The sequence below is a fragment of the Diuraphis noxia genome, unplaced genomic scaffold (assembly GCF_037042655.1).
Source record: "Diuraphis noxia isolate RWA-SAM2 unplaced genomic scaffold, SU_Dnox_SAM2 contig0002, whole genome shotgun sequence".
In the NCBI taxonomy this organism is placed as follows: Eukaryota; Metazoa; Arthropoda; class Insecta; order Hemiptera; family Aphididae; genus Diuraphis; species Diuraphis noxia.
Window position 1 is genome coordinate 47,392,783 of NW_028301712.1, and position 15,001 is coordinate 47,407,783.

A 15,001-nucleotide genomic window follows, 5' to 3' on the forward strand; every position below is an offset into this window, starting at 1 on the left:
GAGTTACATATTTCAAGTATCCTAATCGTGACCCCATTGATGTGCATTATGCCATTGCGTATAGAGTCAGTGCACGGAGTTTTGTCGTGACGTATAATGATAATAATATGTTATCATCACGGTTTAAGATATATAATAATATATATATATCTTAAACCGGGGTTATCATCGTCTCATCTCTCATCGTATTACGCACGAAATGCGCGTATGAGAAAATAACAAAACATAAAACTGGAAATCGATTCATTGTAAAAAACCGGAACAAAACATTGTTGATTATGATGGCATGGTACTTAAATACAGTAGTGACGGTACCAACTACCAGCTGCTGCAGCTGGTGTGTAATGTGTATATTGTGTGATGGTCGGAACTCGGAAGCTCTGTTTCGCGCGCCTTTCCGACCAGTATCCGGACGACGTCGTACTATAGCAATAACGGTAAATGCAGTATGACCAACAGCACGAACGTCTGTTCGCCCGTAGCTGATAAGGGGCCTCCCGAGGATGCAAAAACACTGATCGGCGTGACCCGACGTTCAACAAGTACAATAAAACGAGGTTGCCCAGCCAAGGTCGAGAACCGGTCGCCCCTGTCAGCATACGGCGGCCGCAACACGGTATTACCGCGCCACCGCTCAGAGCCGGAGAATTGACGGTCGGACCTTGTGGCGGCACTGTTGCCTCGGTGAAAACGACCATTCGCAATGGCGTGTACGTGGACGACGAAAGGTATTCCGTAGTTTTTAACTGGCGGCCCGTGTTCACGTCGTTTACCAGACTACAATCGAGTAGCGCGCGCGCGCGTTATGTAGTGTTAGTGTTTTTATTATTTTCATTACTATTATTTTTTTTTTCAATCACAATATAAACAAAATACGTATATTTATGTATTTCATATTTTATCCATTATAGTTTTTAACTTTTGCCCCGCGTAACGAATGACGTAAACCAATACCGAATAATATATTACTATTACTATTATTATTATTATTAACGCCGTATATAACTGAACATAACAATACATAACACAGAAAAACGAGCTACTGCTGTTGTCGCTAACGCCATCGCCGCCGCCGCTGGAAAAGCTGCCTACCCCGTGACGTCTGGTCGCTGCGGGAAAGACGTCGAATCGGAGCCACCGAAAGCTGACGTCTGAGCGTCGTTGTCGTCGCGTGTGAGTATCATCCGTGTGAGCCGCCGCCGCCGCGTCGTCCCCGCTCACGTACAGCACAGGGCCTTCTCTCCAAAATGGCTCTGCCCCTACCTTTACGTAGTGGTGGCCCGCACATGTATGTGTGGACGGCGGTGCGTGTGCGTGTGTGTACGCGTTTTCATCCCGACTTGGGTCAACGGTGGTGTGCCGTGCCGTCGCCCGCCCGCCCGCCCATCCGCCCTCCAAGCGCACTGCTCGAGGTGTCCCTCTCCTAGGAGCATTTTTATCATTTTTTTTCCCGTCATCGTCGTCGTCGTGTTTTGTTCACATAATCGGCGTCGAACGCGCCGTCGCGTTCTTTTCCCGCGAGATAACGGTACGCACCACGCTCGCCGACGGTTTCGTGCCGTCGTCGATTTTTATCGTTTTCGGGTAACAGCCGAAATCGTTCGATCGTTTTTTTTCCACCCCGAACGGGGGATGCGAAACGATCGCGGCGTGTGGGCCGTTCGCGATCCAGAGGACACGCGCGCCTTACGCGATCGCCGCACGTTATTAAAATATATATAACGACGACGTCGACGAGAGGACTGCGGCGCGCGCGTCTCGAGAAAGTACCGGCGGCCGATTTTCATAAAAATATTTCCGTTCCGATATATAAGTAGGTCTTGCGGCGGTATATTACAGTCACATCCTGGTTCTTTAGAATAATACAATTTTTTTTCTTTCCATTCCGTTCCTCCGCTCATTATATACGCGATTGGATAGTAGTAGAAAGTGAAAGCGTGTACGTACAGTTTGTGCGACCGTCTATACTATTATAATAATAATATATATTTTATTATTATATATTGCTGGCAAGCGAGTGTGTGTGAGTGTGTGGAGTGTATGTTTGTTTGCCTTGCTTGTAAGAATTGTGCGTCGTTCGTGCTCTGTTTGTGTCTGCGTGTTATTTACTTTTGTCAAACGCATTCCGACGCGTGTGCGTTTTTGCGGGAATCGACGAATTCGAGAAAAATCTGCGGGACGAATGAGTAGAATTTTTACGACGCCGCCGTCGGACGCTCTTTCGCTGTGACGCGCCTCGCGTCGACGGATTTTGGATTTGTTTCGTCTGTACTGTTCTCGACGTCGCGTACGAAACGTTCAATCATTGGTGTAATGAATATAACGTCATTGTCCAGTGTAAAACGATAAGGTACACTTTACAGTCATCGATCAGAGATTTCTTCGTGTTTCGTTAAACGGTGGGCATCACTTTATCTGACGACCGCGCCACTTCCGCCGTTAAAATATTTCTACTTCTCATTCCGAAAATTTTCATTTTTTTTTCTCGCCGTGTGTAATGCCCTAATAATAATAGGTATGATGTTTTGCGTTTAGGCACGTCATATTTTGTCCGTTATCTCTACCCGCCCGATAACTCGGTAGCTTTTATCTCTTATTTGAATTGGGTTTTTTTTTTATAATTAATCATCGAGTCTATTAGTGTTTTTTTTTCTTCACAAATTAATTATGTAACCAAACCTACGGTAGCAACGACGACGACACAATCGCATTTGTTTTTTTTCCGTATTTTTTTTTTTTTGCCCAATACTCACGTATAAAGTGACATTACACAATAACAATATCAATAACACATTATAAAAAAATATCTTTGTTTTACATTTCTAGCTTATGCATACTTTTGCAGTGCTTCTTGCATATTTTTTTTATCATCATTATTATTATTTATTTATGACACCAATCTATTGTTGTTTCTTTTTTTTTATACATATTCATTTTACCAACACAAGCATTTTAATGTTATCCATAATTTTATGAAAAAATAATTTTAAAAGGAAATTCATTTTCTTTTAAACATTAAATAATAATACACCATAATTGATAAATTTTGTAATAACTTAGGTAGGTATACTTAAAATTACTTTAGGGGTAACCTTAAATGTAGTTAATAATACAAACATCATTGCTCTTTAGACTTTTAATTAATATCAATAATACAAAAGCTGTTTAAAATTTTTATTGATTATATATTATATACCTTCTTAAATATGGTTCCTACTATTTTAATGGTAATTATATTTTTTTTAGGTTGAATATTAATGACTTATATCTTATCTTATTACCATGGTCTGTTAAAATACTGATTTGTCTCCAAGATGATGAAAACATCATAAAAATAGTCTTTATAGAATTTATAGGTACTCTAATGATATGTGATACCACTGATTTATCATTGAAAATATATTTATATATTAATATATTTATCATTAAAAGTACTAGAGATAGAGTATTGAAAGAAAGTATCGATACTTTTACTTGGTTCTAGTGTCTAGTATCGAAACAAATGTATCAATATGAGTAAAAAAATGTATGATATAACAATGTAATGTATAAATAAATTATTGTTGTCATTTATCAGTCAACAATTAAAAAATATTAAAATAATACCTATCAGTTAATAATAATCTAATCTACTATACACTATACTAAACTAATCTACCAAGTTACTATTCACTTAATATTAAACATTTATAGTTTTTTACATAATATACATTAAATTGCAGCAGAAAACCGTAGATAAAATTATGATAAAGTTAGTAAAAATGATAATTTAGGTTTACATCAGCAGTAGATTATTTATATTGACAGAGTATAGGTGGTGAAGCGTTTATTTTAAAATATAAAAAATGGTGTTTAAATATGGTGACTTCTAGTATAGTACTATATAGTATAGTTAAGTAAGGCAGTAGGTGTGTGTGTGTGTGTGTGTGTGACAAATTGTAATTTAAAATTTAAAAAAGTGATTCGATACTAGTCATTTTTCATTGATATAGATAAAACTTGTATTAGTAATATCACAATGTCCCTAATAACTACTATCAATTAGATGAACCAATCCTCAAAAAAAAATCAATATTTGTCTGCTTACAGTTATTTTCTCAGATCTTCATTACTGGTTGAGCTTTTCAGCCGTTAGTTTTGATATTATCTCAGGCCCCACATAGGCTTTTATTAGTATTCAAGTTATTTATGATTATTTAAAATGTACAGTTTTAAAAATCTATAAAATGTCATGAACTTAAAAATTATAATGTAAATAAAAACCTCTTTAGATAATAATTTTACCTTTAAATTTTATAATAAGTCGTTTCACTCAAATATCAAAACATTCAAAACTGTTCGAAATTATTAGCACGCTATTGTAACTGGTGAACTAAAATTTGGTATGTTCATGTTGTATGTATGTAAGTCGATCACAATACTTATTATCCATCTAAACTCAATATACCTACCTAGCAATGTTTAATAAAGTTTTTAGTGACTTATGTTCTTAAAACAAATTAGTAATTTAGATATATGAAGATATTTAAATTGTATGAAAGATTTACCTTTATCTATAATGCCCATAATTTTAATAAATACATTTGAAATGTGTATATTAATAATAATAATAATAAACAAAAGCAATTAATATCATATTAGAATTCTCATAAGCAATTTATGAATACTTTTACAATTAATCTGTTTTAAATAGTTTCTGTCCTATTATCAAGTGTACTATTGGTTCTTTTAATTATAAAGAAACAACATTTCTATGTTATTAAATAGATTTTATAGGTACCTATTAATAGATGAATAATAAATTTCTTAGGAAATCATTGAACAAAGTATATTAAATAGAATTTGAAGCAAAATGATTTTCTTAAGTTTTCTAAATTGTTCATTACGTTATAATGATTTAACAGACCTTAAAATTTCTAATTTAGGTTTCTAAATGTCTCCCATATGTAAGTATCTAGTGAATAAAATCATTATGGTTTATAAATTACTAATATTTATAGCCGTTTATAGCCTAATTAAGTTTAACAAATATAATATGTTAGGTATGTATGTTTTATATATTTACATAACATCTATATGAATACCTAAATTTATCTTTTAAAATAAATTCTATAACCTAATTGTACCAAATACATTGTATAATGTCATATAATAACTAATTAAAAAACATTTATTTAAAAATAGGTAGCCATTTTATTTTATTTTATGAAGTATTTTATAATTTGAAGTAAAGGACTATTTCTTTTGGATATATCAAAGAATTTAATAATAATATTTTAATATTCAAAAACATTAGGTGTAACAGATTTTTTCTTAATATGCATGATGACAACAAGTAACATGAATTTGATTGTTTTAAACAGTACATATTATGTGTACTTTGGTATTTTTATTTGTTAAAAATCTGTCTTATACGTGTTACTACAAAACTATTTTGTTGAATTTGTGTTGTCGAATTGTTGAATTTAAAGTTTAGGAAAAATTGATTTATAATAGCGTTAGTTAGTACTTCTACCAAAATTCTTTTGTTCATCATAGATAATTTATGTTAATTGGAAGTATAATTTTTTCAAAAAAAAAAAAAAATAATTAATTAAAAACATCAGAGTTCTAAACCAACTGTTCCATAGGCTAATGGCCTTTGTTGTCGAAGCCTCAACCCCCCAATAAATTTTTTTTTTCAACATTTGAATTCTTGATATGGTTTAGATTTTTCAACTTTTTAATAATGATATTAATAAAGAAAATATGCACTTATCTTCAAATTAGTTTTATCATAAATCTTATTTATTTTCATTACAATACCATTTGTTTAAATGTTTATTTATCTTACATTTATTAATAGTTACATTTTTTATTTTAGATTGAAGTATGAATACTGGAAGTTATCCTACATTTGTGACCGCTGCGCCGGCAACTTCATTTAACACCTGTTCGAGTGCAAATATGACTCAAGTGAATACAGGAAACAAATATACAAATGTTCAACAACAAACTGATACATCTAACTCTAATACAGTAGTTAATACTTCTAATACTAGTGGACAAGTTGTTGCACTGTTAAACAGTGATGAAGCAGGTGTGACTTACTTAAGACCACTAGATTCAAACGGTTTTGCAGTAAATCTAGCTGGAGTTGGATCATCTAACCAACAAGGACAAGTATGTTATTTTATTTTATATTTTTTCTTAATTAATTCATAGTATTTTACTTTGTCTTTAGATATTTACTATTCCTATAACTGTTCCTGGTTCTAAGCCTGGAGAACAAAGCCAAACTATACAAATTCAAGTAGTTGGGCAAGGTGGTATATCAGGTGATAAACTCTTGCCTGTTTTTGGACCAGTATTACAACTAGCGTATAACCAACAACAAGACAATGGAACCATTCAACTTCAAGTTAGTTATCATAAATAATAATGTGAAAATAAAATCATAATTTTTTTCCCATAAATATTTTAGTTGTTAAAAACCTAAATGTTTGATGATGGATTCACAGATGGTATTTTTCATCTATTTATGCAAATCTTTTTTTTACTTTAACAAATTCATAAAATTTAGTTATTTTACATCACAAATTTTTATTAGAATTGGTCATAGCTTGAAAACCAATAATTTACATTTGAATTCAAAGCATCACTCATCTTTAATTTTAGCAATTTTAAATGTTTTGTTTATATTTTTGTATTGAATTAGTTACAGCAAGAAGGTGATGTTTCAAATGACCAAATACATAACAACAACAATGATTCAATGCAATCGTCAGATTTATTGCAAGATGTCCAAGAGGATCAAGTAATTACTTACAATTCATAAATCCATTTACTGCTATGAATAATATACTAATATATATATATTCCTTTACAAATAAATTAACTGTTTTGCTTACTCCCTAAAAATCTCCAGTATTTATTAGAAGATTTCCAGTAGCATAAAATCTTAGTGTTAAAAGCAGTTTATCTATGGATGTCACAGCATAATTTCTGAAGTTATTTCAACATTTACAAATTACAGAATAAAAGTCTGTATACCAACTATAAATATTACCCATATCATTGATTATAAAATATATTGCTGTTACTCATATTATTTGGTACCTAATTATTAGTCAAATAAAAGTTTTATTCCGTAGAAAAAGTTCCAAATAACAATAACTTATTTATGATTTATTCCTTAAATAAGACTTATTCTGACATTGAAATATTTAAGAATAACATATTTTTACTATCCAGAAAATAACTTTGGTTATTCGACCAATAAATTAGATTAGAAAACCGGGCATATGTATAATTAATAATTATAATATATTCAACGAATAATAAAAATAATTTAATGTTTTTCATAACAATTTTCAAATTCTTCTATATTTTTAAGTAAATATAAACAAAATATTTGTAGTTTTTTAGAGGGTATTAATCCGGACCCTAGTTATCTGTAATAGTAGTTTATAAGTAGTAAATAGTTATTAATTATATGTATTAATATGATATATATTTTTTAATATATTAGGATATGATACAAGATGTTAAACCAGTAATTATCGAACAAAGTGGCACAGATAGTAATGGCTTACCATTTCCATTGGCAGTAGTGGTGAATCAAGACATGGTTGTGCGGCGTAATCAGCAAGACAACAAAGTAATTGGCGATCAAAAAGATAATCAGGCGGACAAACGATTAAGAATTCAAAATGAACAAGATTCATGTAAATGATAATAATATCCAAGTATAATTTTTTCAATTAAAAATTAACAATTAAATTTATTTTCAGCAAATCAATATGTTATGGCTTACTCATCTAATTCAAATAATTCTGTTTCATTGGCTGATTTTATATCTTTGAATCATGATAATATACCTCTTGGACATTTTTTAAAATTTTCACCTGATAATAATAAAAGAGAAAATATGGAATCATCTGGTAACCAAGATGATGGCACTAATGAAATGGTAGTTTACGAAGATACCAATAGTGGGGTATTTATGAATTTAATTAATTATTACATTTTTTGGTGTTCAAAATTGATACATAGATCAGAGATTTTCATACTTTTCATTGTATAACACATTTTGAAAAAGGTTTAAATTTTGATGACACATAACCATAGATAATAAAATAATGGATGGGCCAATCCTATATTAACAACATTGGGGTTTGCGGGCCGGAATGTGGATGAGAGACAGATTGCTTTTTATATAGTGCTCTTACTTTAGTAAGGGGTATTATCATTTATTTTATAGCAATTTTGATATTTTTATACTGATAACACCCCTTGTAACCTCATTGTTCAATACACTTAGTCTCAAATCATTGTAGTGAATGTCACAGGACATTTATAATCATCTTACCATCATAGCAATGGTCAATGATAAATCTTTAGATCATATACTATAGATGAAGATACAGCATATTTTTTTGATGCCAATATTAGTGACGAGTCTCTGAATTAGGTGTTTGATATGCGCATGTGCGATTTCATCACCTAATTATCCATAAACCGTACTTAAGGTTGTAATATAATAGTATAACATGTGGATAAATAAGCGACAAATTGCATTGCTCATGTGCATATCAAACCCCTAATTCGGTAACTCATCATTGATATTGGCATAAATTTTTGTGTTGGTATAATGCGCTGTGACTCCATTCATAATATATGATCTAAAGATAAAACTAAATTTAAATATTACTGTGCATTGTAGTTAGTTACATGGCAATTAATGTATCATATGTATTTGAATTTATACATGTATTATATCTTTTCTCTTTTATTTATAAATGTTTAAAAACTTAATGTGTCTCACTTAAAACAAATCATAGGGAACTTTTAGACAATTGTCGATTCGACAGTCCTTCATTAATGTTTACAATTTTGTGAAAATCTCTATTACTTAGTAATTTTTTTTAATTATTTTACTAAAATTCATGTCCAAAGCATAGTTTTATCTATATATAGTAATCTAATTCTAGATAATATCTTTTGATTTTTAGGAAAAGGGTAAAAGAAAAAAAAAATACAAAAAGAAACCACCAGCTGCTCGAAAACCAAGACCGGGTCAAATACATATTGCAACTGCTTTAGATGGTACCCTTCTGTTTTGTTGTCCAGAATGTAGCATGGCGTACCCCGATAAAGAAATGCTTGAACAACATTTAGTTGCCCATAAAATAGAAAGAAGATTTATATGTGACTTGTGTGGTGCTGGACTTAAACGAAAAGAACATCTTGAGCGACATAAGTTAGGTCATAATCCAGAACGTCCATTTGTTTGTAATGTTTGTTGTAAAGGTAAATCTTTGTTTTTACAATCTGTCATTCTTAAATAAATACACATTTATAATTTACCATATTAAATATTAAAATTTCTTCTAATTTAGGTTTTAAAAGAAAAGAACATTTAAATTTACATGCTGTGATCCACTCAGGCGTAAAGACTGAAGTATGTCAGGATTGTGGTAAAGGTTTCTACCGGAGAGATCACTTAAGAAAACATACTCAAAGCCACATTACTAAACGTTTAAAAGAAGAACATGCAGCTCTTCAACAAATGGCAGAACAAGTAACAGTGTCAGATCGCCAAAAAATGTCCGTCCCGGAACTTATCCAAAATCAAAGCCATTCAGGACCAATCATTAACTTGGCCCACCAAGAAATGATAATTGATGCTGTTGCTAGCGGAAGAAACGAAAGCCCTTCCCCTCCAAGTGATCATCAAATTGTCATCACTAAAGGAAACCAAAAACTTACTGAACAGGAGTTGATTATACTACAGCAGCAGCAAATTCAGCAACAGCAGCAGCAGATTCAACAGCAGCAACAACAACAACAGCAGCAGCAGCAACAACAACAACAACAACAGCAGCAACCAAATAGTCCAAATATAGCCCAACAAGAGATGATCATTGAGGCTGTAGGACAACAACATCAAAGTCCATCTCCACCACATGTGGAACACCATCAAGTAGTAATTACTAAACTAGAACCAATAGATGATTCTAGAGGTGAAAATGAAAGTATTGTTTTGACTCAGTCTGATGCTAGAGAAGCACTTGGCCTACTTCACCATCAATCTCAATGACCTAAACTTTCAATTGCCAAAGTGACTATTAAACAGAAGCCACCATAATAATGCAAGTATACTATTGGTAATCTATACTAATTGTTTCCTAAAAGTCGTTCGATCTAAATCAATATTAACATAATATATAATACTATTTTTAAACTACCAAAAAATAACTTCCATTTTTTTTAAAACTATTATATAGAAACAGACGTGCTCAATATTGTAGATAATAAAATTTACGTGGATGACATTATTTTTCATGAATAGCAAATAATTTTGTGAGGTTAGATATTATTAATACAAACATAATATGTTACGAATATATTATATTTATATTCTAACTTTGGAAAATAGATGTCATTAACCTAGCCTATTATTTGTTATATATTGAAGCATAAATATTCAAGATACTCAATTATATTATTTTAATATAACTATCATCATAAACATAAATCATAATATTATAATTGAGTAGTAATATATTTTGGTTAAATGGAGGATTGTGAGGAGAAAAGACTCATCATTATAGCTGATTTCAAGTAAATAGGATAAAACTAAAAGAAACCAATCTCTTGCTCATCCTTCTTTGTGTGTTGATGATGTTCCACCCCGTTGTAAGAATTTAAACATAAAATATATATTAATTAACTGCAATACTAAAAGCAGGATAATAGACATATTTTTTATTTTTTTAAATTTTAAAATATTAAGATAGTTAAAAATTATTATATAAAAGTTGTATAGTCTATTTTATTTTTAACAAAATTGTATATTTCTAAAATTCATTATTGTTGATGAATATATTGTGTAAACGTGTTATTTTTATTTTTTACTAAACATTTTATTGTTTGTTATATTATTATTAAAATATTTTTGTTTTTAAAGTATAATAATAATATATTTTAGTTAATTAACAAAAATTTTGAATAAACATGTAGCAAGATCTACATTTAAATTAAATTATTTATAAAAATTATGCAATTTTTTTTTTAATTTATTGGACAGTTGATGTGTACATTTCCTATTAATGCTTGATAGTTTCATTTTTTTTTTCATGTTTTATTTTATTATGACTTTTTTAACCACATTATTTAATAGAAACCCCATACATTATCAATATAATTAGTTTTGTATTTAATAATTAATTTAAAATGTATATCTTACTATAACTGACCAAAGTTTGGTTTATCACATATATTTTATTACCAAATATAATTAAAAGTTAAGTATATAATTTTTAATGAATTGTAAATTAACGCTTTTAAAAACATTTAATACATTATCTTTTTTTTAAGTAAGCACTGTGATACAAAAAAAACTTAATTTAATTTATGTCTATGGCTTTTCTGTAATGTCTTTAAGACATCAGATATTAATTATGTGATAAGTTGTAGTTTCCATGCATACATTTAATATATATAATGTATGGATGTAACTCATGCATATTTATAAACAATGTACACTATGATTTTAGAAATTTAGCAATAATAATTTGATTCAAGGGTAAAATAATAGCATGTTAGTTTATTTATGTTCATAATAAGTTAAGTAATTTTAATTTGATATAAGAAATCCGTTATTTTGTATTAAGATTATTTTTTGTTTTTGTTATTTTGTCAATTAAAACGTCTAAACCAAAAAAAAAAAAAAAAACAATGTAATTCACATGCTATATAACATGTTTAATGTTCTATAATTTTAAATATGAACTATATATGTGATAAGTTACAGTGTAAATAGAGGTGCATATCATCATCTAGATCTTAAAGTGTTAAAACAAAAATGACAATATTTTTTTTACTTGATATGAATTTTTATACAGCTATTTTTGTTAGCAATATGAATGAAGATAAATTCACATATTTTTTAGTTAAAGTTTCAGAAAAATTGAATGTTATTAACTAATAATAATTACTATCACTTTTATATTATTTATGTTAACATTTATACTTATGTGTAAGGAATGTTTTGTATTGTATAAACATAATACATTAATTTTGTTGGTTGTATGGGCTAGGTTAATTCATATTTATTTAATTCAGTTTACATTATAATTTGTCTTAATACTTTTGGTTAAACGGTTTTAAATAATACATGCATTTATTATCAATGATTAACAACATATTTTTCTTTGTTTTAGTTTCACTTATAAAAATAAATGCATGTGATATGTGTATTTATTGATGGTTTATTTGAAGCAACATGTTTTTTATATTCATACCAAATTTGTTTTCGAAAATATCTATGGTTTTCTATTATTATTATTTATTACCTTATAAATGGTAGTGATTTTATATTTATGTCCATCTAGTTCTAGGTATGATGCTTAAAAGTTAAAAGAGATATCATTTTAAAGCTATTTTGTTAGTGTATCTTAATTTCTTTTTTTTTTATCAAATCTTCATAATAAATCCAACCTAATATTTATCTTTCATACAATTTCTATTTCAACCATTAACAGCATTATACATATTTATGAAATTCTCACCTGTAGCTTACTTTTCTAAATTGTCCACAATGTCTTAAACACTTTATTTTAAATTTGTATGTCTAGTAATGAGAGAAAAAATTACTAATATTAAAAAAGTTTTTAACATTGAAGTTATGTTCTGGTTCATCATCTGCTAGTAAGCAATAAGCATAACTACGCAAGACAGTTGCAAATAACCTGTATGATTTCTAAAGAAGTCATACAATGTGAACTTTTAGTAATTTAGTACTAGTGGATTTCTGTTGCGAGCTGACCGGTTATAAACGTAATACATTGATAACTATAAACCATCATGGATAATACGAGAATTCTTATATTATCTGAAGCGATAACTAACACTTACAGGACTTTGACGTTCGAACCGAAACGTAGGAGGTTTGTGTACTGTGTCTGTGTATGACTTTGAAAAAGGTGTCAACAGGTGTCACACCTGGTTGTTTTCCCATGGGTGTTAGATGCATCTAACAATCCAGACACCAGACACTTGTTGATTTACGAGCATTCAGAGCAGAGCGATCATGATGTATTCGTGAAAACCAAAAAAATTTATTTGTTTATTTATTAAGAGATCTTGTTAGTGGTTTTTTTGCCGAAGAAATGACGGACACCTGCTATGACGCTGTAGACCTTTTGCAAGTTACATTGACGAAATCGAAATTTCAATCGAGAATATTGGTCTTAAGTTTCAGAAATTTTGACACAATTCAAAAATATTCGTGGAGATTTGTATACGTACAAGTAGTTAAGTTGTTATACTTAATTACATGCTATGAAATTTTCAAAATATATATTTTAAGTTATTTACCTAACAGGCACGGATTGAGCCAGCGGGACGCCTGGAGTTTTCCCGGTGCGCCGGGCTACTAGGTCGTACTTTTTTTTTTAGAATAACAGATTTTAATAATTATAATTATAATTTTAAACCATGTGTAGCTAGCATGGACTTATAGTAATTTAGGATTGACATACAAATATCTTTTAACACTGCCATCGACTCAGGTACATATTATATATTTTGCAAAATTATTTAAATACAATATAAATATTGATTCATACCATTTGCGTTTTGCGTAGGTAGCATGTGAGCGAACATTTTCGACATTAAAATTTATTAAAAACAGATTAAGGAGCAAACTATCAGAATCCAAACTAGAGGCATTTATGTCGGAAAATAAGTACCTACTTTATAATATAGACACAGATGACACAATCAATAAAGTAGCTATAGTATACCTCTAAAACATTAACTAAAGGATTAATGCATTAATTGGTTACAAATATATTTGTGTAACCAAATTTGAGTATATTTTTTTTCATAAAGTGCCGGCTTAGGTATACAGGTTTCCCGGGCCGAAGTTTTATCCCAATCCGTTCCTGGTACCTATTAAAAGCTAATGCCAATTTTTGCCGCATAACTAAATTAAAGATAATTCCAATTAGCAATACATATAAGGGGCTGGTCACATAAATATTTTGTAAATCCGTTATTTAAGTAATTGAGTGTCCATACTTAATAGCAGTGGCGTCCACAGAGGGGGGGCTAACGGGCTGAAGCCCCCCCCCCCATTACCCTCATAAGTATTACTTAAAATGTATCAAACTTCAACTGTCGTCAGCTATAGTAAGCAAGACGAAAATTAATAAACGTCTTACCAGAATAAATTCATTTTAAAAAAAACATTGATTTGCATACCAATTTTCCTAAAAAAATTAGTAATTTTTTGGTAAAAGTGTGAACTACTTGTATGAATGACCTGTATTGAATTTTCAAGCCTTAGCTATACAAATTTAATATTTTATAAATTTTAATCTACAATTAATTAATTTTTCTGGTTTTGTCAAAAATTGAACTATAAATAATGCTTATAAAAACTAATCGTGCCTATATGTGTTGTTAATATTTTTAGATAACTAGGTATAATATTACCTTGTATTACATTTTAAAGCTTTTTGACCGAACGAATAATTCTTTATTGACATTTTTAGAAAAAAAAAACCAAGGTTACTAAACAATTTTTCGTTTATTTTTGGTTTCCCGATTGTTTTAAAAAAATACTAAGAATTTTCAATTTTGACCTCTCAAATTTCAAACTAAATCCAATTTGCTTCCAAAAATAGGGGTATCGAGGTTTATGATTAGAGCATTGAAGTTGTACAAACATTTTCAAATACCTCACCTAAACGTCTACAATTATTAGAATAGGGGTGGAGTGGCAGAGCGGACTAAGGCGTCGGTTGCGACGCACGCAGTCGCCGGTTCGAATCTCGGTCACGGGCGGCATCGCTCTTTGGGCATTTCGCGATGTCTGGAGAGAGAGGCTGCCGGCCCCCAACCGGGCATGGCAGAAACCCACGGGTGCCCATTCAAAATTCTGCCAAAAATCCACGAGTTAAAACCTTACAGTATCTTCCCCTACAGTTCCCCAGGCTAATGACCTCAGTTG

General features: G+C 30.3%; 1 protein-coding gene across 3 annotated transcripts; it reads left to right on the forward strand.

Annotated features, from left to right (window-relative positions):
• The first annotated feature begins 712 nt into the window (after nt 1-712).
• Nucleotides 713-12,257, forward strand: LOC107164460 (uncharacterized). 3 transcript variants are annotated; one of them, XM_089221531.1, is made up of 8 exons: nt 713-1,173; nt 5,864-6,162; nt 6,224-6,400; nt 6,698-6,796; nt 7,511-7,706; nt 7,773-7,978; nt 8,994-9,291; nt 9,381-12,257. In XM_089221531.1, exons 2-8 carry the CDS (start codon nt 5,872-5,874, stop codon nt 10,079-10,081), a joined length of 1,968 nt encoding a protein of 655 aa, XP_089077657.1. In that variant the 5' UTR covers nt 713-1,173; nt 5,864-5,871; the 3' UTR covers nt 10,082-12,257. The 3 variants fall into 3 exon arrangements, with proteins under 3 accessions (XP_089077657.1, XP_015367783.2, XP_015367782.2); XM_015512297.2 differs by lacking the exon at nt 713-1,173 and adding an exon at nt 1,499-1,813; XM_015512296.2 differs by lacking the exon at nt 713-1,173 and adding an exon at nt 1,992-2,350.
• The last annotated feature ends 2,744 nt before the right edge of the window (nt 12,258-15,001 follow it).

Coding starts and splice junctions, on each gene's coding strand:
- LOC107164460 (XM_089221531.1), top strand. CDS start 5,872: ATGAATACTGGAAGTTATCCTACATTTGTGACCGCTGCGCCGGCAACT. Junction 6,163..6,223: donor CATCTAACCAACAAGGACAA/GTATGTTATTTT, acceptor CTTTGTCTTTAG/ATATTTACTATTCCTATAAC. Junction 7,979..8,993: donor ACGAAGATACCAATAGTGGG/GTATTTATGAAT, acceptor TTTGATTTTTAG/GAAAAGGGTAAAAGAAAAAA.